The 23,151-nt window shown below is 40.1% G+C and overlaps 1 protein-coding gene across 6 annotated transcripts in view; it reads right to left on the bottom strand.

The window, feature by feature from the left end:
- Positions 1 to 23,151, bottom strand: part of ptpn12 (protein tyrosine phosphatase non-receptor type 12) — a 111,018-nt gene that overhangs the window by 27,699 nt on the left and 60,168 nt on the right. For all 6 annotated transcript variants that reach the window (XM_055231914.1, XM_055231915.1, XM_055231912.1 and 3 more), the window contains exons 6-12: positions 21,351 to 21,422; positions 21,201 to 21,260; positions 19,658 to 19,800; positions 15,435 to 15,501; positions 15,241 to 15,318; positions 7,130 to 7,225; positions 4,836 to 4,921 (exon numbers count right to left, since the gene is read on the bottom strand). In XM_055231914.1, coding sequence (XP_055087889.1) covers positions 4,836 to 4,921; positions 7,130 to 7,225; positions 15,241 to 15,318; positions 15,435 to 15,501; positions 19,658 to 19,800; positions 21,201 to 21,260; positions 21,351 to 21,422 — 602 coding nt within the window. The remainder of the gene's footprint in view (positions 1 to 4,835; positions 4,922 to 7,129; positions 7,226 to 15,240; positions 15,319 to 15,434; positions 15,502 to 19,657; positions 19,801 to 21,200; positions 21,261 to 21,350; positions 21,423 to 23,151) is intronic.

Consider the following 23,151-nt stretch of genomic DNA (forward strand, 5'->3'; position numbering starts at 1 on the left):
TTGCATGTTGGTCTTGGTTCAGGGAAATGGCTTTCTTGTATAAACAGATCACAAGCAGCTTCATCCCAAAATAAGAATTACAAGAAAAATGCTGCTTTCCCATAAAACAAGACTTTCCTCATCCCAGACACGTGATCCAGCTCCTCCGGTGGGACCCCAAGGCGTTCCCATACCAGCGTGTCCTGGTTCTTCCCCGGGGCCTCCTACCAGTGGAACATGCCCGGAACATCTCCCTAGAGAGGCATCCAGGAGGCATCCTGAACAGATGCCCAAGCCACCTCAGCTGGTTCCTCTCGACGTGTAGGAGCACGGGTCCCCACCCTATCCCTAAGGGTGCGCCCGGCCACCCTACAGAGGAAACCCATTTGTATCCACGATCTTGTCCTTTCGGTCATTACCCACAGCTCATGACCATAGGTGAGGGTAGGAACGTAGATTGACTAGTAAATCAAGAGCTTAGCCTTTTGACTCAGCTCCTTCTTTACTATAACAGACCGATACAGCGACCACATCTCTGCAGACACTGCACAAGACCCCGAGATACTTGAACTCCTCCACTTGAGGCAGACACTCGCCACACACCCGAAGAGGGCAATCCTCCTTTTTCCGGTCGAAAACCATTGCATTGGATTTAGAGGAGCTGATTCTAATCCCAGCCAATTCACACTTGGCTGCAATTCACCCCAGTACCCGCTGCAGGTCCTGGCTCGATGAAGCCATCAGGACATCATCATCTGTAAACAGCAGAGATGAGATCCTGTGGCTCCCAAACCAGGCCCCCTCCAGCCCCTGGCTGCGGCTAGAAATTCTGTCCATAAATATAATGAACAGAACCAGTGACAAAGGGCAGGATTGGCTGAATTCTACTCTCCAGTGCCCTGGAAGAGACCTTACCAGGAAAGCTGAGGAGAGTGATTCGTCTCTAATTGGAACACACCCTCCGGTCCCCCTTCTTATACAGAGTGACCGCCACCCCAGTCTGCCAGTCCAGAGGTACTGTCCTCGACTGCCAAGCAATGTTGCAGAGATGTGTCAGCCAAGGCAGCCCCACAACATCCAGAGACTTGAGATACTCAGGACGGATCTCGTCCACCCCTGGAGCCTTGCCACCAAGGAGCTTGCCAACAACCTTGGTGACTTCAGCTAGGGTGATGGACATCCTCCACCTCCAGGACCCCTGTCTCTGCTTCCTCCTCAGAAGACGTGACGGTGGGATTGAGGAGATCCTCAGAGTATTCCTTCCACTGCCCGACAACATTCCCAGTCGAGGTCAGCAGCTCTCCACCCACACTGTAAGCAGTGTTGGTGAAGCACTGCTTCCCCCTCCTGAGGCGTCGGACGGTTTGCCAGAATCTCTTTGAGGCTGTCCCATAGTCCTCCTCCATGGCCTCCCTGAACTCCTCCCAACCCCGAAGTTTTGCCTCTGTGACCGCACAAGTCGCGGCATGCTTGGCTTGCTGGTACTCGTCAGCTGCCTCAGGAGTCCCACAAGCCAACAAGGCTCAATAGGACTCCTTCTTCAGCCTGACGACATCCCTTACTTGAGTCATCCAAGATAAGTAGCCGGAGATCAGATGACACGACAACAAAATCGATCATCAACCTCCGGCCTAGGGTGTCCTGGTGCCATGTGCACTGATCGACACCTTTGTGCTCGAACATGGTGTTAGTTATGGACAAACTGACTAGCACAGAAGTCCAATAACAAAACACTGCTTAGGTTCAGATCAGGGAGGCCGTTCTTCCCAATCACGCCCCACCTGGTGTCACTGTCGTTACAGATATGGGCATTGAAGTGCCCAAGGAGAACAACCCCCGTGCTGGTGCAACGTCTAGTACCCCTCTCAGGGACTTCAAGAAGGCCGGGTACTGCACTGCTGTTAGGCCCATATGCCGACACAACAGTTAGAGACCTGTCCCCGATCCGGAGGTGCAGGGACGCAACCCTCTGGTTCACCGTGGTGAACTCCAACATGTGGCGGCTGAGCTGTGGGGCAGTGAGCAAGTCCACACCACCTCCCTGCCACTCCCCGCGGGCAACGGCAGAGAAATGGAGAGTCCAGCCCCTCTCAAGGAGTTGGGTTCTATAGCCCAAGCTGTGCGAGGAGGTGAGGCCGACTATATCTAGTCGGTAATGCTCAACCTCCCGCACAAGCTCAGGCTAGTTCCCTCCCAGCGAGGTGACATTCCATGTCCCCAGAGCCAGTCTCCTTGTCCGGAGATCTGGTCATCGAGGCCCCTGCCTTTGACTGCCACCCAGATCTCTTCGCACCCGCACCTTACGGATCCTCCCACAGGTGGTGTGTCCACAGGACGACGGTGCCACGTCGCTCTTTTGGACAGGGCCCGGCTGGGCCCTGACTTTAATAAGTATTGTTTAAAAAAAAAAAAATAATAATAATATTGTTCAAAAAGCTTGAAGAACATGCATTCTCATTATGAATGGGGGCCCTTTCCAAAGACCTATAACTTGGTTATAGCAAACACACTAGCCACTGCATTTCAAATAGAAATGAGCATGGAGGCGTTGCCGGTTCCGCTGACTCCAATTGAATACCCAGTCACTTTACATTGAAAAAATGTCGCACCTCCCTCTGTAACTGCTACTGTCAGGCTTGTCATTTTGGTCTTAAAATGTTCATATTAACCCACTATACATGATCCTCATGTTTTTATTATGCTGCTTTGTCCGTAACCCAAGATATGAACATAAATAACAAACAAATAAAGTGCCTTCTTCTCCAAGGTCGCTCCCGCGCGCATTAGCAATAGGTTTAATTGACAGCGTAGCTAAGCCCTGCTCCCTGCTAAATCAGTGGTGCGGGTAGGAAGGGGAGTTACTTTAAACAGCCTGGTTCTGAATTGGCTCTTCGGTTGCTATGCTACCCACGGTTGGAATTCCAAATATGGAACTCTGTTCCAAATTTGCCTCTACAGTCCTTGACAAAAGTCTTGTCGCTTATCCATTTTGTAGAAACAAAAGCTTATAACCTGACTTTAAATTAATTGATTGGTCTTAGAAATGTCTCATATGAAAGCTAAAACCCTCCCAAATTATGCTCAATATACTAAAATAAATTTGCTTCACTGAAGAAAGATTGATCATTTAATGAACACAGAAAGGTCAGATTTTGGCAAGACAAAAGTTTTGTCGTCTACAGAAAATTGAAGAAATAATTTACTTCAAATACAAAAATATGTTGCATAACATCAGTAAATTAAGTAGTGGTGCTGTGAGATCCATATTTAATATCTTGTATGACTTCCATGAGCTTGAAGGACTGCATCCATGCGGTTCCACAATGATTCATACAATTTGTTGATGAAGTCATCAGGAATAGCAAAGAAAGCAGTCTTACATGCCTCCCAGAGTTCATCAAGATTCTTTGGTTTCGCCTTCCATGCTTCCTCTTTCATTCTACCCCAGACATGCTCAATGATGTTCATGTCTGGTGATTGGGCTGGCCAGTCCTGGAGCACCTTGATCTTCTTCGCCTTGAGGAACTTTGATGTAGAGATAGAAGTAAGCGATGGAGCACCATCCTGCTGCAAAATTTGACCCCTTTTATGGTTGGGAATGTAAGAGGTAGCTAACACTTCTTGATATTTTAAGCTATTGATATTGCCTTCCACCCTGCAAACGTCTCGCACACCCCCATACTGGATGTAACCCCAGACCATGATTTTTCCGCCACCAAATTTAACCGTTTTCTGGGTGAATCTTGGATCACCCAGAAAACTTTATTTTAGCATATTGAGCATAATTTGGGAGGGTTTTAGCTTTCATATAAGACATTTCTAAAACCAATTGATAAATTTCAAGTCGGGTTATAAGCTTTTGTTTCTACAAAATGGATAAGCAACAAGACTTTTATCAGGGACTGTATAACTGCTAGCCTTGACCAGCTTGATTTGACTGGAGCCAAACGCTATGGGTGAGGTCACACTCATGTCAGTCCACGTCTTTATACAGTCTATGGTAGAGATAGACACGTTTAATGCCATACTGTGGAACATTTCAGGTAAAGCAATAACATGTCCATAGAGCCAAGTAGGTGGTGTACCCTCCTCAAGAAAAATTACAAAAATGACAGTTTACCTTTTCCACCAATCTTGTTAATGGAGTTATTATAAAATATGAGTCTCTGTTAGAAGTACACAGACTAAAGAGAAGTAGGAGAGAGTGGTAAAAAAGGCAAGAAGACTGGAGTGAAAGTGGAGCACTCCCTACTGTGTCACATATAGAGTTTAAAATGGGAATTGGCTATAGACATTAGATTAAACCAAAGAAACTAGGAAAATAGAAAGAACAGAGCTGTGAAAAATGAAAGCATTTGTACTTATGGATGAGAGGTATTTTGGACAATTTGTTGACATTTATTTAATAGTTTGAGCAGAGAGGAAGGTCCGATAATATTTACAACAAATCACCATTATCATAATATGAAAACAAAGTGTAAAAAATTTACAATGGACAATTGCAAGATTTTATCTCTAAAAATCTATATTGTCTATGTTCAGGAAATTAAGGTAGAAAATGTATTTGCTAGAAAAACAATGGCAAAGTTGAAGTTGAATTAGCCAAGCCCTAAAACGAATGTAAGCACAGTTTACCCGTTCAAGAGAACATGTCTCACCATCTTAATGATAGATGTAATGACATAATAATGTAAAAGTAGGGTACCTGTTAAAGCGTAAGTTAGATACATTTCATTCTACATGGCAATGATTTATAGTTTTTTCTACATCTACAAAATCTATATTGCATTGTACTATTGACATATGCTTGTTTTAATGGAGAAACTCAATAAAGACAATTTTTTCTTAAATCTCACCTTCTGATTCGCGGAGGTTTTGGAGGAGGCGTGTCCCATCTGTCTTCATCTGATTGTTGGCGAGATTTGTCTGGACTACTTTCATCCTGCACAAAATAAAACACACCTCATCAGCCAAATAGTACATAAATTAAATCATAAAAACTAGTTCCTATTTATGCAAGGCTGATCTCACATATTGATAAGGAAAATTTAGGCCATTGTGCTGTTGCATGCAACTTGTTTTTAGCAGACTGCATTCTCGTGTATAACTTACATTATAAAAATTTTTAACACAATAAGCTGTAATGTAGGGTCTAAAACTAATGTCACAATCGAAAATACCATCTTTCTTCCTTGTTAATTATATAAAAAAATAATATGACGACAAAAACATCTTCAGTTACCAAAAGCCCTATGACAAACAGGGCAGAATAGGTCAGTGATAGTGTACCACACACACATTTCGTCCTGCAAAGACCTGTTTTTTTCCCTCTAAAAAAGTAAAATGTATTTTGGGTCAACCATTACAGATACAATGTAAAAGCAGCTCTTCATATCAAAATGAGACCACTATATGCTATCCCCATATAAAGCTCCGTAGCTTCTCAACACATTTCTAGCATCCCAATTTTATAAACACTTTTCACAACTTTCAGAGGCCAGAGCAGAGTTTTGCCATTGAGTTTTGTAATGATAACAAAAGATAGCATGCTGACAACAGAACAGAATGTTCTATAATTAGATGTGTACAGCATAAGGTGGTTTAATTTTGAGCTCCTTATATGATATTGCTGTACTGGGGCAGTACAAATACACCTGACAAAAATCAGGTACAGGGCCTTTAAGCACTGAAATTATAACTATAAGTCTGATAAAGGTGTATGGATTTTAAAAATATGGAGGAGCACTTCACCACATAATGACATCGCTAGGTAGCACTATTTTTACATGCAGGAATATTTAAATCTGCAAAATATGTGAATGAAACAAAACACACAGTCAAGTTTATATATTTTTTGAACCCACACCAATATAAAACAGTTAAAATTCCAAAAAACTCAATTTAGGTCTATTAAACTGCTTGAAAACCAGACTGCAGCCACCAGTGTTTTGTAAGTAACGTTTTGAGTGTCTCTCCCTCTTTCCCAGCGGATGTAGCTATTCTCAGGCTCCAAGTGCATTATGGGTGAGCAGTGATGTCATCAGAACTTCCGAAGCAGGAAGTGAGATTTTGGAGCAGTGCCAGTGAACGCCTTTGTCAAATCTGATCTGAGTGAAACCATGACTCCTCCACTCTCATGCGCTTAGACAAGAGACTGGGGGCATGATCTCCAATTTGATTAAGTATCATGGGATAAAAATTTCAAACCTAATTTTGATAGTAAGGAAAAAGGCTCAGTACTGACAAATTCTGATACCACAGCAATTGATACTTTGCAGCTTATGTCCAATATTCCCTGGTGGTGTGATGCTAACTGTAGGCATTGCTCTGTCTAAAGCAGTGTTACTCAAATTAGACTTTAATCTGAGTTTTAATTGAATGCAATCTGACCAGAAAGAGCTGACTTAGCTGGAACTACAACAGGGAAGCTGACTTGTGCTGCTAAACATCCCTCTCAAATAACATTACAGTTATAAGGTAGTTAGAATAGGCCACCTGTTTTTTAGTTATCACGCTCACCTTTTTGATGAAAATGAAACATCTAAACAAGACCATTAATGCTTGTATTGATCACAGGCTTCAAAAATGGTGTTGTTTTAATCAATTTAGTACTTTTTCAAGCAATCTTAAAATGTTATGGCAGTGTTTGTTAATGTGTGCATTGTATCACCATGGCAACTTCTAAACATTTTGTCATAGACATACAAGAACACCCCTGGTGTGATATCACTGCAAAGTACAGATACAATAAATTTTTGACAACAGACTGTAACTTATTAACAATAATAATAATAATTTTATAATAATTTGTTGCGACTGTTAAAGATTAAAAGTAATTGAATCCAAATTTTAAGCTAAACTCAGTTCTCAACTGTGACTAATATTGCAGCTCTAAAGTTATAAAATCCATTGTCATTCCCATAGAGAAGAGCACTGTAAAGTAAGCTAACGTTTATTTTCTTTATACTTTGTTTAGATGCTAAGCCATCGTCCTCTCTTCTCCTTTCTTCCTCCTCCCTGCTCCTTCCCTGGTGACTAATTATTTGTGTTTTTCCCCCTCTCCGTGAGTTACTGGGCTGCATCCTGTCTTTCTTCAATAGCAGACAGCCTTGATAAAACTTGGAGTGTGTGCGTGCTTATTTGTTCATACCATGCCATCGTGAATTTGAGTAGATGAACTTTCCAGGAGTAAAAGTTGTTTCTGGAAGAGCTGTGCGATTGCTTTGTTAACCAATTCGTACTGCTCCTAGAGAGAAAGACAAACAAACATGAAGCTAAAAATAGAGAAGTAGACATATAATGAGACAGAGGAGGCCATAAACATAAATAATTGTAGGTGAGGTGAACAGCAAAAAAGTGAAGACATTTATTAAAGAGGGGTATTACACTTCTATGGCATGTTAACTGCTAACACATGCAATATTTTAGATGACCAAGTTACCTTTTATTGTTCCGAAAATGCTATATTTTTATATTTTTTGACGCTCTGAGCCCCCCTTCTTTTGCTCCCCACACTAAGTCACTCCCTCTTCAGAGCGGGACAATCAGTGTGCATCCCGCTAACTAAATGAATGCACAAAGATTGAGGTTTGCCAAGTTGTTGTGTACAGTGTTGTGTCATGCTTTTGTATATTTTATGGAGGAATTGTCATGTGGAGCATGGATGACATAAGGTTGTGAGTACAGAGCACCTTGTACAGAATCTTCTAGCTAAAGATTGGAAAATTGCTCAGAGGTTGGAAAATTGCTCAAACATGCATGTATGACATCTAAAACCTCTTCAGGTATGTTTTGGTGAGGGAACGTTATAACGTTAATCAATTTGTACAATATCCCCTCTATAAAAGACACGATATAAAAACTATGTAAAATTTAAATCAAGTTTACATACACTATACAAAAAGGACACATAAGCTTTTTTTTTTTTTTTTTTTTTACAGTAAAATTTACAATTTGTGAAAATCAAGATGACTATGTCTTTGGTAGCTTCTGAAGAAAAGAACTGTGGACTTCCTCAACTATGGTTCCTTATTGGGTACAATTTCCTGATGCCTGAAGGTGCCATGTTCATCTATTCGAACAATTATTAATTTTTAAAAAAATTATTAATTATTGCTGCAGGAAAGTGAAATCTGCTCCGTCACTTTTTTGCATTTCTTTAGTCGATTTCAAGAATAATAAACTTCTGACAGCGCCAACATTGTTCCTCAGTGCAAAACAAACTTGTTAGCTTGTGACTGACACCAACGTTGGCCAATAAAGTGGGGACTGTGAGTTACTGGAGCCTCGGACAATGAATGAGTGCTACAGATGACTGAAAGTGTACGCCCCACTCTCCCCCTTGTAGAATCAATCAGTTACATTACACACGTTTAGTGATGTTTTCCACTTAAAGTCAATGAACAGCGGAACATGATGATGCGTGACATGCAATGGTTTCCTGTAAACAGACAGCGTTTGCCTACCGAACGTAAAAGGAGGAGACTGGATACAAAGATCCGAGCATAATTGCGTAATTTTACGCAGCAGTTTCGCGTTTTAAACATGACGAAACGGACAAAACAAAGGAAGCACGCGACCAAGGACACTGTGGATGTTTGTACAAGTTAAAGGCATCTCGGACCCAGAGCGATTCTTGGAACCGACTGACGATCTCATGGTGGACTGAGGAGTAGAGGGACCTTATGTTTTGATGGACTGGATGCTGTTCCTGATCAGTAAGCGTGGTTTATTTTGCTATTGACTTAATTGTCGGTCAATTAAATTATTATGTGTAATCATTAGCATTAGCTAATGCCAATCTGTACACATGTAGAGTGTGTTTTTAATTTCCAGTGTGTGTTTGTTTACATTTTGAAGTGTGTGTGTGTTTGTTCACTGTTTGCAGTGTGTGGTTTGTAAATATATATGTATTTTGACCCATACTGCTGGTTTTGACTATATTTTATATACATTTTATATTGTGTTTTGATATGATATATAAATCTACAGTAATAGAGCAGCTAGGTGTGCAGATACAGATTCCTCTCAGTGTAAGTTTTCAGTAGAGCTCTCATTCATGTCTGTGGGTTGAAACATCCAAAAGTTATTGCAGTTTTTCCAAACGTTCTCCAAATGTCTCCATTAGGATAGGTTTTACTGATGATAAAATTAGTGTAAAACTCTCATTTTTATAGGTATTGACCTCAAATTTGAAATGTAAGTGGTCAACAATCTTGTCAGTTGAGATATAGTGTATGTTTGTCCCCAGCTACCTACTGCAGCTTTCTACACCTTCATTTTCACACAAAAATTTAGGCGAGGATGAGAATTTTTTCTTTTTTTATGTGTGTTCCAAAGTGTATAAATGCTCAGCAGATATACTTAAAGTGATTCTGACACAATTTCATCAAAATGACCTGGAATGCTAAGGGGTTAAAGCTTGGGCGCAAATGGGTCTTCAAAATGGACAATGACCCGAAGCATACTACCAAACAGGTTACAAAATGGCTTAAGGATAACAAAGTCAATGTTTTGGAGTGGCCATCATCTCTGATCTCAATCCTATTGAAAATGTATAGGCAGACCTAAAAAGGCATGTGCGAGCAAGGCAGCCGACAAACTTGGCTCATTTATAGCAGTTCTGATAAGACAAAGGGGCCAAAATCCTTGCCAACTATTGTTTTAGATATCCTTCCACAACCTTCTTACGTTTGATACAGTCATACAGTTTAAAGTGTGACAAATACAAATCAAATTTATGTAAACTTTGGACATTAATGAAAAATTGTCATGAAAAAACTATCTCTCATTATTCTGGCATTTAGCAAACAGAAAAAGGTAATCCTATTTGACCTAAAACAGTAAAAGTTTAGTCTGATTTCATGTCAGACTGAGGAAAAAGCATATGTGTTTTTTTAAAAAGTGTATGTATATTGTACATATATAATAACTGCATATAACTATACTGTGAAATGTTGCTATGAACAGGTGACTTATAAAATACAGCTCCATTATAATTCGCAACATGCAACAATATCCAACCTCATGCAACTATTCAAACATGCTGTCGAATTGCCATTCACCCAAAAGCCTCTATGCACAGAGCTTATGAACAAGCTGTGTGCAGACATAGAAAGTTTTTTGAGAGGACTGTAATGGGATTAAATGAGCGTCTGAAGACACACAAAATAGACAACGATTTAGGAAATTTAGTATAGAAACAGAACTAGAACTAGACTAAATGAGGAGTAAATTGCACAAAATCTGAACCAAACCAAGACCAAACACGACCAAACCAGGCAAACCGGGTTAAAACACGACAAAGCTAAGACTAATAAAATCATGGCTAAATCATGCCAAGACTAAACCAAGACTAAAAAATGACTAAACTGAGATTCCGTTGACGTCATCCTTCCGAATGGTAGCCTAGAGTGATAGCTCTCCCGCATTTTGTTTATTTCATCCTGTAAAAGTATCAGGATAGGATAGTTTAGAATGCACTCAAGGTAAAAATGGGGTGAACATGGGGAAGAGGGAGGAAAGGCAGGTGAAGAAGATGCTGTGGATGCCACGCAACCTCGGGAGTGTAACAACGAAACTAATATACATGCTAATGATGAAGTTCCTCCAATTTGGCAATGGTGCTAGGAGAAAAATATGTGACTTTTGAAAGGAATTCCAAGACTTCAAATCCGACTTGACCAGTGTGAATCAAAAAATAACAGAAGCAGAGACTCAAAATAACCATGTTGAGGACTGGGTCCAAAAAGCGGAGCAAGTGCTGGCTAAAATGATAAAAGTTATGAGTGAGCAAGAAAACAAACTGATTGACCAAGTGAGCTGGTGCCGAAGGGAGTAACTAAGAGCGTATAATATCCCAGAAGGAGCGGAGGGCTCATCCATGTTGAGTACTGGGGAAAAAGTACTACGGGGAAATTTGGACATTCCCAAGTCCATCACCCTGGACATTGAAAGAGCCCACCCCCCAATCCAAATAGGAATGGCGAAGATAAGCCTCGCTCAATAATAAGATTTGCCCGCTTCACAACCAAAGGAGGAGGACGTTTTACGCAAAGTATGGAATAAAAAGACGGTACTTTTGGAGGGACGAAGAATAGATTTTGACCAGGATTATCCTCCAAGTATCCTGCAGAAATGCAGAGAATATGCTAAAGCCAAACGAGTGCTTGAGGAACATAACATCTGATTTCAAACCTCCTACCCTGCTAAACTGAGTATTTTATCAAGAAGGGACAGTGCTTTATCAGACGGCCGAGGAGATGACGGCAGACATGAGAACCAGGAGATTCCCGGTCACAAAGAATACACCGTAGGCGAGTCTGACGGAGCAGCTACTGCGGACGGCGTGGAAAGTGGCGGGGACGCAGCAGGATGCTGAAGAGCACCAGGAAAGAGCCATCAGAGAAAAACTCCAGGCCTCCTTTCTCCACCTCTGAGCAACAGTGAGATTACACAAGGTTTATAACAAATCATTCGGTAAGGGTTAATAAGCCACTTCCCTCTTTCCAATTACTAAATAAGGAAATATAAGTGGAGAAACTTTATTACTGAAGGAATAGGCACACTGAACTGTCCGAGGGGCCCTTATCCCCTGGACAGGAGAGGTTTCCCCCTGCTGATAGAAATTATTCATAATAACCTACAGCGTCAGATAGAAAAGACCCCTACCCTGGAATCACGATTTACTTTCTTCATATTTGCTATTTTCATTCACTTTGTTCTTTGTTCCGTGTTCTTGTTCGTCAAGGGAGTCGACCACCTACTTTTATGTTCTGATATTCTATAATAGGTTGATAGGTTAAGCAATGAGTAGCGCATGTATAAAATGTGTTTCATTTAACGTAAATGGGCTGACAAATGTAATAAAGCGAAGCAAAACAAAAAAACCCCAAAAAAACAAAATGAATGAAAACGAAGAAAGAACAGGCACAGGTGGTGTATTTAGAAGAAACTCACTTAAATAATATTAAACATGAGAAACTAAAGAGAATGGGATTTACAAACATATTTTCCTCTTCATATAAGTCCATAGATGAGGGGTGGTGATCCTTATTTCAAAAAAGCTAAACTTTGAAAAATCATTTGAAGTGAAAGATAAAGAGGGGAGATTTATATTAGTACGCGGTAGTATAGATGGGAATCCGGTCACATTCATGAATGTTTATGCACCGCCTGGGAGCGACTTGAGTTTCTTTAAAAAAATAATTAATGTTATAGTAACAGAAACTCAAGAGTTTCTAATATGTGGTGGGGACCTAAACATCCGTCTACGACCAGAACTGGATAGCTCTAACAGAACGGTACCTGAATCAAACACCTTATATAAGAAGGTCTCCTCTCTTTTTGAAGAGGTTGGTCTGATTGATATTTGGAGGGATTTTTCCCCACAAGGCGTGACTACTCTCACTATTCAGCTCCACATTCTCTTTATACCAGAATTGATTATTTTATAACTTTTGGAAAAGATAAAGATAAAATTCCAACTTGTGAGATGGGAACAATAGACGTGAGTGATCATGCCCCTCTGGAGAAAATTTAAGTATATTCATGTTGTGTCTTTAAAAGCATTTGATCTGTGTCTGTCTGCCAGACCCAGACCAGACATTAACATGTGTGAAGGCTCTGTCTCCAACCCACAGGAAACTCGCTGTTGTTCTACCTGTCTAAGTGTAAAAGTTCATTATCATATGGGTGTGAAACAAAAGTCACTCTGCTTTGAAATGTATGTAGCATTGTCATTCTGGTATAAAATAATCAGAGCTCAGATGCTTAGGGTTGGTTTTAGGTTGGGACTTAGACTGAGAGGGGAACTGGGGGAGAGGCCAGGAGGCTACCAGTCTGTGGCCAGGGCAGGCCTGGGCCCTGTTCTGTCTGTATCTGCTGTAAAAAACAATAAACCTTAAACCAGCTATAACAGAGGTGAAACTTAATGGAACTTAAGAAAGCCATTAGCTGAGTGAAATCTAATAAGCTGCCGGGCTCAGATAGCTATACAGCTGAATGGTACAAGGAATTTAAAAATTTGTTGATCCCTAAAATACTCACCACACTCAATTAGGTATTAAAAAAGCACAAACACCCCCAAGTTGGAAGGAGGCTATAATTACTGCCATACCTAGGGACGGTAAAGATAAAACAGAATGTGCATCATACAGGCCAATATCAGTTCTTAATATCAACTACAGTCTGTTCACCTCTATAATGGCCAGATGAATGGAGGAATTTTTACCCATGCCGACACAACAACCAAACTAAGATTTATAAGAGATCGCCAGATGCATGATAACAAATGCAGAACTCTACATATTCTAGATCATATACAAAAAAATAAAACTGAAGCCGTGCTTGTAAGCGTTGATGCTGAGAAAGCATTTGATTCAGTAAATTGGGAATTTCACAATAGAGTTGTTCTATATAAATTTGGCCTACATGAAACAATCATTGAAACAATTAAAGCCTTGTATATGAATCCCATTGCAAGAATAAAAGTTAATGGTCACCTGTCTGATAGTTTTATACTACAAAGAGGAAATAGACAGGGATGTGCTTGGTCTCCACTCCTGTTCGCATTATATTTAGAACCTCTGGCCCAGATCATAAGACAGGACCAAGGGTGTAACTATCAAAGGGAAGGAGCATAAACTAGCTTATTATGCTGATGACATTTTTAATTTATTTAGGACAACAAACAAACTCCCTACCTAAACTGGTGCAAGTGTGTGAACAATATGGTAAACTATCTGGATATAAAATTAATATGAATAAAACTCAGACACTTTCCCTCAATTATAACCCACCTGTGGAAATACTCACTAAATACCCAATGATGTGGCATGGAATTTGATCCCCTATTTTACTCTATATTCTCGGACAGAGTCTATTAAAATGAATGTTGTGCCAAGACTGTTGTATTTGTTTCAGACCCTTCCTATACGTATTGATCAGAATACATTGAATGGATGGGACAAAGTGATATCACAATATATATGGGAAGGAAAGAGACCTAGAGTCAGCTTCAAAACTTTACAATTGGCTAAAGATAAAGGAGGACGGGGTTTGCCATCCCTAAGGAATTATTACCGGGCAGCACAGATGAAGACCGTCATATACTGGTGTGATGTATCATACAATTCTCAATGGAAAAGTATTGAGGAGAAAACCTTCTCTGTCCCATTACAAGCGATCTTGGCAGACCCAAATATACAAAAATATATAGATCGGGTGGGTAATCCATGGGTTGGGTGCACTCTTTCTGTGTGGAAAAATGTAGTGAAAGAATACAAATTGGATACAGACATCACAGTTTTGAAGTGGTATGCTTATAATGCTGATTTTTTACCAAACAGATTAGATTCACGGTTCAAGATGTGGTCTTCCAACGGACTACTAGTAATAAGCAAGTTGATTAAAGATGGCAAATTGATTAGTTTTGAAATAATGACACAAATATAATTTGGAAAAGCAAGATTTTTACTGATACTTACAAATACGGCATTACATAGACTCAAAAATTCATATGGTGTCAGAGGCGAACATGGATCTGTTAAAAGTCCTTAAAAATGCATATGATGCAACTTATTTCATTTCTATATAAATTTATGACAAATCCTACTCAATTGAGAAGGTTAAGGCACTATGGGAGAAAGAAGCAGGAATACGCCTATCAGAGGAAGAATGGACATCTATATGGAAACATCAATGGAAATGTATTGCCTGCCAAAGATGGAAGGAGTTTGGCTGGAAAACTTTGATTAGATACTTTATTACCCCATGTCAGAAGACTCACTATGACAGAAATCCCCCCATCTGCTGGAGAAAGTGCAGGAACCAATGAGCGGATCACTTTCATATTCTGTGGGACTGCCCATTGATTAAGCAATATTGGACTGATGTTCATAGAACACTACAGGACATATTCAAATGTACATTTGTTTTTGCCTGTGGATTTCTGCTCTAAACAACTGTGATACAAGTGCACAGACACAAACTTCATTCAGGTGCATTTACATAATATCAGCTCAGTGTTTTAAACACATGCACATGTGAAGAAATCACATTCAGTTTACCAGTTAAAATCTATAGCAAGGCCCACAAATGTATCTGCAATTGAAGTAAAGCTCACAAATTAATGTGGCTGATTTTAACACCAATCCGAAGCACTGAAAAAAGCAGTTCTATATTTTTCAAAAAGCTTCAAATTGTTGTAGACTAAAAATGTGTGACCCAGTAAGTTATATAGACTACTCTTAGAAAACAAACCTTGGTCTGAACAGCTGAGTGCCTTTGTGTCCTCATTTCCTGGATTAACCGAAACACATTAAAATCCTCTGGAATTTTCTGTAACAAGAAATAGCAAAATAAACATACAAAAATGATCTTTCTAATAAAAACAGATATTGCATATAAAATAATGATTACACTGAAATGTATTTGTGAGTGTGTGAATAGCTTACCCCAGCTTTGAGGAGGTTCCATGTGTAGTCAATGGCACAGATTGCCCCTGTCCGCCCACATCCAGCACTGTGAGGAGAAATATAAACGCTGGTTAGCTCAAATGGAAGAAATATAGTAACAACATGGAACAAGTCAAAGACTATACAAACCTATATGAAAAGGGAGATGATATTTGGTTCAAAATATACATATGATTACGCCTGTCACAATAAATACTATATCGACTTATTGTTCAATATATGAGACCTAGAATAAAATATTTTGGATCAATATTTATCGTTTGTACAGTTTCTTTGTAAAACTGAGGAGATTTGGGACATTTTTGTTGTAATACAATAAAATTTGAGCTGTAGAGGGTAAAAAAAAATTTATTAATTAAAGCTTTTGAGGCATTGCCATGGCAAAACCATGCAAAAAACAAACTTGGCCCATATGACTTTTTTGACAGGGATGACCTGAAGAGTCACAGTACCAAAGTTCTTCAATGAAGCTAATAAGTTGTTATAAAAGTTTGAAAAGTAGGAAAATTTGGAAATGTTCCCATTAGGATAACATGGGCTCTTTCGCGCCTTGCCATTGTAATCCAGTGAAAAATATGACATGGGTCCAATTGACTTTTTGGATCAGGATGACTTAAAGAGTCATTGTGCCAAATTTCACATTATTCCATGATACTAATATTTTTATCATAAATGTGAAACTTAGGGATCACTCATTAGGACAAAATGTGCACATTTGCACATCGCTATGGCAACATATAGCAAAAAAAAAGCATGGGTCTGATTGACTTTATTGACTGATATGACAAAATGAAATTTTATGTGAAATGTAACATTTCCTAAAACTACATTTTATTTGCTATTCTGTAGGGGGCGCTATTCCGCCAATTTTGTTTGTTTCACAGTGAGTAGTTTTAGAGAAGAAACTGATTCGAATTTGACATTGTATGCCCAAACAGGCCCATGTATCACAGTTTCCACGTGGCTGCAAAATTCCATAGAATTTTTGGCAATTTTCTAATGTCAGAATTTGCTCCCTTTGGCACATACAAAGTCCGATTGGGCTCAAATTTGAATCAGTTGTATAACTTTCATGCCTAATCCTATTCTTTGTGAAAGAAACAACATTAGTGCAATAGCGTCCCCTACAGACTAAAATAAATTTGTTTGGAGGGTCGAAAATTTTGTTTTCCCAATTGTTACAAAATTTGACACAAACTTCCATGTGGTCATCTCAATCAATAAAGTCAATCAGACTCACGTCATTTTTTTTGCACCGTGTTGCCATGGCGATGCACCAAAATGCCCATGTTATCCTAATGGGAGTGATCCCAAAATTTCCCAATTGTCAGAAAAATATTTGTTTCATGGAATAATGATGTAGTGACTCTTCATGTCATCTTGATCAAAAAAGTCAATGGGACCCATGTTATATTTTTCACTGGGTTGCCATGGCAATGCATGAACAAGCCCATGTCATCCTATTGGGAAAATGTCCTAATTTTTGTACATTTCAAAGTATTAGAACAACTTATTACCTTCAATGACAAACATAAAATTTGGCAAAGTGATTCTTCAGGTCGTTGCCGTCAAAAAAGTCTGGGGGTCAAGTTTGTATTTTGCATGGTGTTACTATGGCGACGCCTAGAAAAACCCATATTTTTCAATTTTGTGCATCAGCGCTTCCAATGTTTTTGGACTTATTTGGTGCCAAATCTAGCCCAAACAAATAAATAAAATAAAACAGAGGCAATAAAACAGAGGCAAGTGGCGCGTCAGCGCCACCCACAGGGAGTGCCACTTCGGCCAAGTACGAAGCACGGTCTGCGAGGGCCGTTAGATGCTGCTTGCGGCTTTAATTTATTATTACTTTTGTCATATTCAAGTTATTGCTGTGACCATTGTGAGTTTTTCTTTCATTAACCGACGGGTACCAACAATTTTGTTCACGTGTGTAATGTTATCTATGTTTTAGCCTAGTCAAACCTGTTATATGCATAAGATTGCCTGGGGTTTTATTTTTGTGAAGTTTATCATTTTACTTCCTGGTTGGACACAGTCAGCAGATGTGACATGCCTAGAGGTAATTCCATGTTACCTAGCAGCCAAAACATTAACAAGGGCCAGGACTTGTCTAAATTACATAAAAGTTATGATTAGACCAACAAAAATAAATTAATACACATTTATTTTCTTAAATGATTTGTTAAATAGCCCTTCCAGTACCTTACTTGTTTGTAATTTGGATGGAATTTTCATTGATGATGTTAGACAGAGGTATTCCATCATTGAATTCATTGCCATTTCCTGTATAAATATATATGTATGTATATGTGTGTGTGTGTGTGTGTGTGTATATATATATATATATATATATATATATACTGTATATATTTTCTTCTCATTTATTTTTCCACAAACTGACACTTAACTGATGTAAAATTTTGAAAAATATTTGCCACAGGTACTATCCGATCAAACTAAGTAAAAAAAAAAACAAAAGAAAAAAACATGAAATCATGGCATAAGCACTTTAATTCTCAGAGTGGGCAAGTTGCCCATTCATCCATCCATCCATACATCCATTTTTTTCCATTTATCCAAGGCTGGGTGGCGTGGGAAGCAGTCTAAGCAGGGAATTCCAGACTTCCCTCAGCCCATACCACCCCATCCTGAACAGATGCCCGTGCCACCTCAGCTGGCTCCTCTCGACGTGAAGGAGCAGCGGCTCTACTCCGAGCTCCTCACCCTATCCCTAAAGGTGTGCCCAGCCACTCTAGGGAGGAAAACCATTTCGGCTCCTTGTATACGCGATTTTGTCCTTACCCAGAGCTCATGACCATAGCTGATGGTAGGAATGTAGACTGACAGATAAATCCAGAGCTTTGCCTTTCGGCTCAGCTCCTTCACCACAACAGACCGATACAGCGACCACATCACTGCAGACACTGCACCAATCAGCTTGTCAATCTTTCGCTCCATCCTTCCCTCACTTGTGAACAAGATCCCGAGACTCACCACCCATCAGGAGAGGTCAAGCCACCTTTTTCTGATCGAGAACCATAGCTTCGGATTTGGAGGAGCTGATTCTCAACCCAGCCACTTCACTCGGCTGCAAACCACGTCAGTGCCTGCTGCAGGTCCTGCTTGATGAAGCCATAAGGATGACAACATTTGTAAACAGTAGAGATGAGATCCTGTGGTTCCCAAACCGGACCCCCTCCGGCACCTGGCTGCGCCTGGAAATTCCATATATATAATGAACAGAAAGCCCCAGAGGGCTCAGCAGTGCAGGGTACCCGGCCTTCTTGGAGTGCCTGGGAGAGGTACTAGACAGTGCACCAACTGGGGACTTCAATATCCATGTGGGAAATGACAGTGACACCTGGAGAAGGGTGATCGGGAAGAATGGCCTCCCTTATCTGAACCCAAGTGATGTTTTGTTATTGGACTTCTGTGCTAGTCAGTTTGTCCATAACAAACATCATGTTCGAGCACGAGGGTGGCAATCAGTGCATGTGGCACCAGGACACCCTAGGTTGGAGGTCGATGATCGTTTTTGTTGTCGTGTCATCTGAACTCCAGCAACGTATCTTGGGCACTCGAGTGAAGAGAGGGGCAGAGCTGTCAACAGATCACCACCGCTGCCGGAGGAGTAAGCCGGACAGACCTGGCAGCCCAAGAGAATTGTGAGGGTCTGCAGGGAACGTCTGGCGGAGGCCTCTGTCATGGGGGTCTTCAACTCGCACCTCCGGGAGAGCTTCCCCTGATCCCAGAGGACACTGGAGACATGGATTCCCACTGGGCCATGTTCTCCACCTCTATTGTCGATGTGGCTGTTCGTAGCTGTGGCTTGTCGCGGTGGCAACCCGCAAACCTGGTGAAGGACACCGGAAGTAAAGAATACCGTCAGGCTGAAGAAGGAGTCCTATTGAGCCTCGTTGGCTTGTGGGACTCCTGAGGCAGCTGATGAGTATCGGCAAGCCAAGCGTGCCATGGCTCATGCAGTCATGGAGGCAAAAACTCGGGGTTGGGAGGAGTTCAGGGAGGCCATGGAGGAGGACTATGGGACAGCCTCAAAGACATTCTGACAAACCGTCCGACGCCTCAGGAGGGGGAATCAGTGCCTCACCAACACTGTTAACAGTGCGGGTGGAGAGCTGCTGACCTCAAATCGGGATGATGTCGGACGGTGGAAGGAATACTTTGTTAAATAAACCTACCTGCAGTGTACACATATAGGAACGTCATCATTCTCCTGGTATTCCCGCATCAGTCCAATCATATCCAGAATAGAGTCAAATGAAGAGGGAACGTCATGGTCGGGCCAGTTCATGTAGTGGAACTGGGTTATCCTCCTAGTCTCCTGCAAAAAAATCACCCACATAAATATAATTGTTTATATTCAAATGAATGCAACAAATTAGTTATGAGTTTTCTGAGCCTTTTGGAATTTCACATTTTAAACCTCAAAAAACGTTGCTTATTTAAGTGCCAGTTTTTTCAGTTTCACAGAAAAAACTTTGATAAAACATATGGCGTCTTCTGAGTACAACAGTGGAGACGAAAGGATTTTAAAGTGTGAAACACACTAGACGCGCAATACAGCAGAGGCAAGTGATGTGTCAGTGATGTGCGAAGCATGGCCCGTGAGGGCCGTTCGATGCCGGTTGCGGCTTTAATTTATGATTTGTTTTCAACAATGGTGTCCTCCTTCTTCGTCTTCCATTAAGTTCACTTTGGCTCAAACAACGACGGATGGTGTGATCTGACACTAATGTTCCATGAGCTTGAAGTTCACCTTTAATCTTTTTAGAAGTTTTTCTGGGCTCTTGTGTTACCATTCGTATTATTCGTCTCTCTCATTTGTTATCAATTTTCCTCCTGCAGCCACGTCCAGGGAGGTTGGCTACAGTCCCAAGGATCTTAAATTTATGAATAATATGTGCAACTGTAGTCACAAAACCATTAAGCTGCTTGGAGATGGTCCTATAGCCTTTACCTTTCACATGCTTATCTATAATTTTCTTTCTAATCTCCTGAGACAACTCTTTCCTTTGCTTCCTCTGATCTATGTTGAGTGTTGTACACACCATATCACCAAACAGCACAGTGAATACCTGTAGCCCTATACAAGATTGTAGACACCTGTGATGTTAATAAGTGGACACAACTTGGATTGACATGTCTCTTTGGTCACATTACTTTCAGGGGTACCATCATTTTTGTCCAGGCCTATTTCATGAGTTTATTTTTTTAAGTAATTCTGTTGAAGCATGATTGAAAAGCAATGTCTGACTTTCACTGGTTGAATTTCATGTAATTTTTATTTATTATTACTTTTGTCAGATTCAAGTTATTTCCATGACCATTGTGAGTTTTTCTTTCATTACCCGAAGGGTAATGAAACCATTTTGTCCACGTGTGTACATGAAATGCTCTACTGTGTTTTTAAACTCCATACACGCTCATTAGAATCATTTGGATGATTTCAGCCCTGGAATTACAAATCTCCTCTGAACTGATTAAAGGTAGCTGTTAACTTGAAAAAAGTACCACATGACATCACAAGGTCCAACAGAGCATTTTGAGCTCTGAGATGTAGACAGACTAATAATGCAGCATTACTCAAACACAAGTGAATGAAACAAATTTCAGATCTGTTTTTGATGAGGTAACAAAATTAAAACATGGCTTTAGACTCACAAGAGTCAAATTTGCGTAATATAGTACATTTAATGATGAATTGTTTAGCTGGCCACTTACATTTTCATGCTCCACAACTAGCGTCCGGATGAAATAATCTGTTCTGGCCTGTTCTGCCTCCTAGAAGGACAAAAGAGTAAAAATACTATCATTAAAGTCAATAATTAAAAATGAACTTGATTTTATATGTACTGCAGCGCAGATACTTACACAGGAGATTCTAAAAGGTCCAAAAGTCAACAGCTCCTCTCCGAACTGTGGGAAATATTTCTCACACTTTTTCTGAAGAGAGAAAGGAAAATGAAAGAAAAGTAGTTACTGTATGCGTTAGATCAGTGGTTCTTAACCTGGGTTCGATCGAACCCTAGGGGTTCGGTGAGTCAGTCTCAGGGGTTCGGCGGAGGTCAAGACACGCACCCGACTCATATGATTAGCGGACTGCGAGCATCTCCTGATAGGAAAGCATCCTGATAGGAAATCGCCACAGAAATCTATTTGATGTAGTAACAAGTTTATTATATCTGTGATAGATCTGCTCTTGTCTCCGCAATGACGTATCACGTATAACACATCAGACATGACGCCCAAAAGCAGAGCCACAAGCAAGTGAAAATGAGCCAAAAGAAAAAGTCTGTGGAGAGCTTTTTAACAAAGGAGAAAAGGCCAACTGAGGAGCCAGAAGAGGAGACTACGACCTCCAAGAAAAAGGAAGATACATTTAAGAGACAACACCAGGAGTCCTACTTAAATATGGGTTTGTCGCCACAGGGGACTCTCACGCGCAGTCCGCTCTGCGTAATATGCGGAAAAAGCAAATGAGGCAATGAAACCTTCAAAACTGCTTTGGCACATGGAGACTAAGCACCTGGGATTAAAAGATAAGCCTTTAGAGTTTTTTGAAAGAAACTGTGGAGCAGACTAGACATAATCACACTGCGGGTGTCATTGTCTCTCATCACTCCTCGATGGAGCGTGATGGAAATTAGGTGATGGGTGTGTGTTAAAATGTTAAAAATAATAAATAGCATAAATACAATAAGTTCATTATTGAAATACATAAGGTTCAAAATTTAAATAATTTCAGTATGGTAGAATTAAAAAAGGTCATGTCTTTGTAAAAAGGTATATATGTAATTTGTTGTGAGTTCATGCATTTTATTGGTTTTATTCTTTGAACACAGTGATGTTAATGCATGGTTCCTTTTGTGCACCAGTAAAACATGCATATGTCTTGAATTTGAAAAAATAAAAATATAATATATAAAAAGATAAAAAAATAAAATATATATTTTTCAATAAACAAGGGTTCGGTGAATGTGCATATGAAACTGGTGGGGTTCAGTACCTCCAACAAGGTTAAGAACCACTGCTTTAGATGGACCAATGTATTGGTTAAACAATAATATACTGGGTTGATTATCAGCACATTTTTGGCATATCTGTAGTCAACCTAAAGAATACATAATATGTTTGCTTTGCTGGTATTTCTTTTGAAATTTTCTATTATGGATGCAGATTTTTTTTTACATTTCCTTAATTGTAAACTGCAGTATTAATCCAAAACAGCACCACCAAAAAGAGTCCATTGACTTCCTGTTCAAAACTATAGAACTGATGTCCTTCTGTTGGCTCCACCTCTTCATACTGGGATTTTGTTGTAGCAAAATAACAGCTACAGGCGTAGGGCCTATTGCTTCCGTAACGATGACTGCATTGCACACATCGTTGCTGGCTGTTTTCATGAAGTTGCGCGCAAAGTGCGAAGTGTGCTCCGTCACCCCACTCCTCCAAAAACAAATACAAATGTACAAGTAAAATCAGTCAGTGTTCCCTTCATTGAGAGGCGTTTGTAGTCCCTCAAAATAATTAGAAATGGAGTCCATGTCTCTAAAAATTGCTGTGTGGTTCTCTTTAAAGTATATCTAATTTTTTCCCATTTCAAAAAATACACAACATCTCTTATCCATCTAGCAAAAGTAGGTGGGGATTATTGTTTCCAATTAAGTAGAAT

This window comes from Periophthalmus magnuspinnatus, chromosome 23 (assembly GCF_009829125.3).
Source record: "Periophthalmus magnuspinnatus isolate fPerMag1 chromosome 23, fPerMag1.2.pri, whole genome shotgun sequence".
In the NCBI taxonomy this organism is placed as follows: domain Eukaryota; kingdom Metazoa; phylum Chordata; class Actinopteri; order Gobiiformes; family Gobiidae; genus Periophthalmus; species Periophthalmus magnuspinnatus.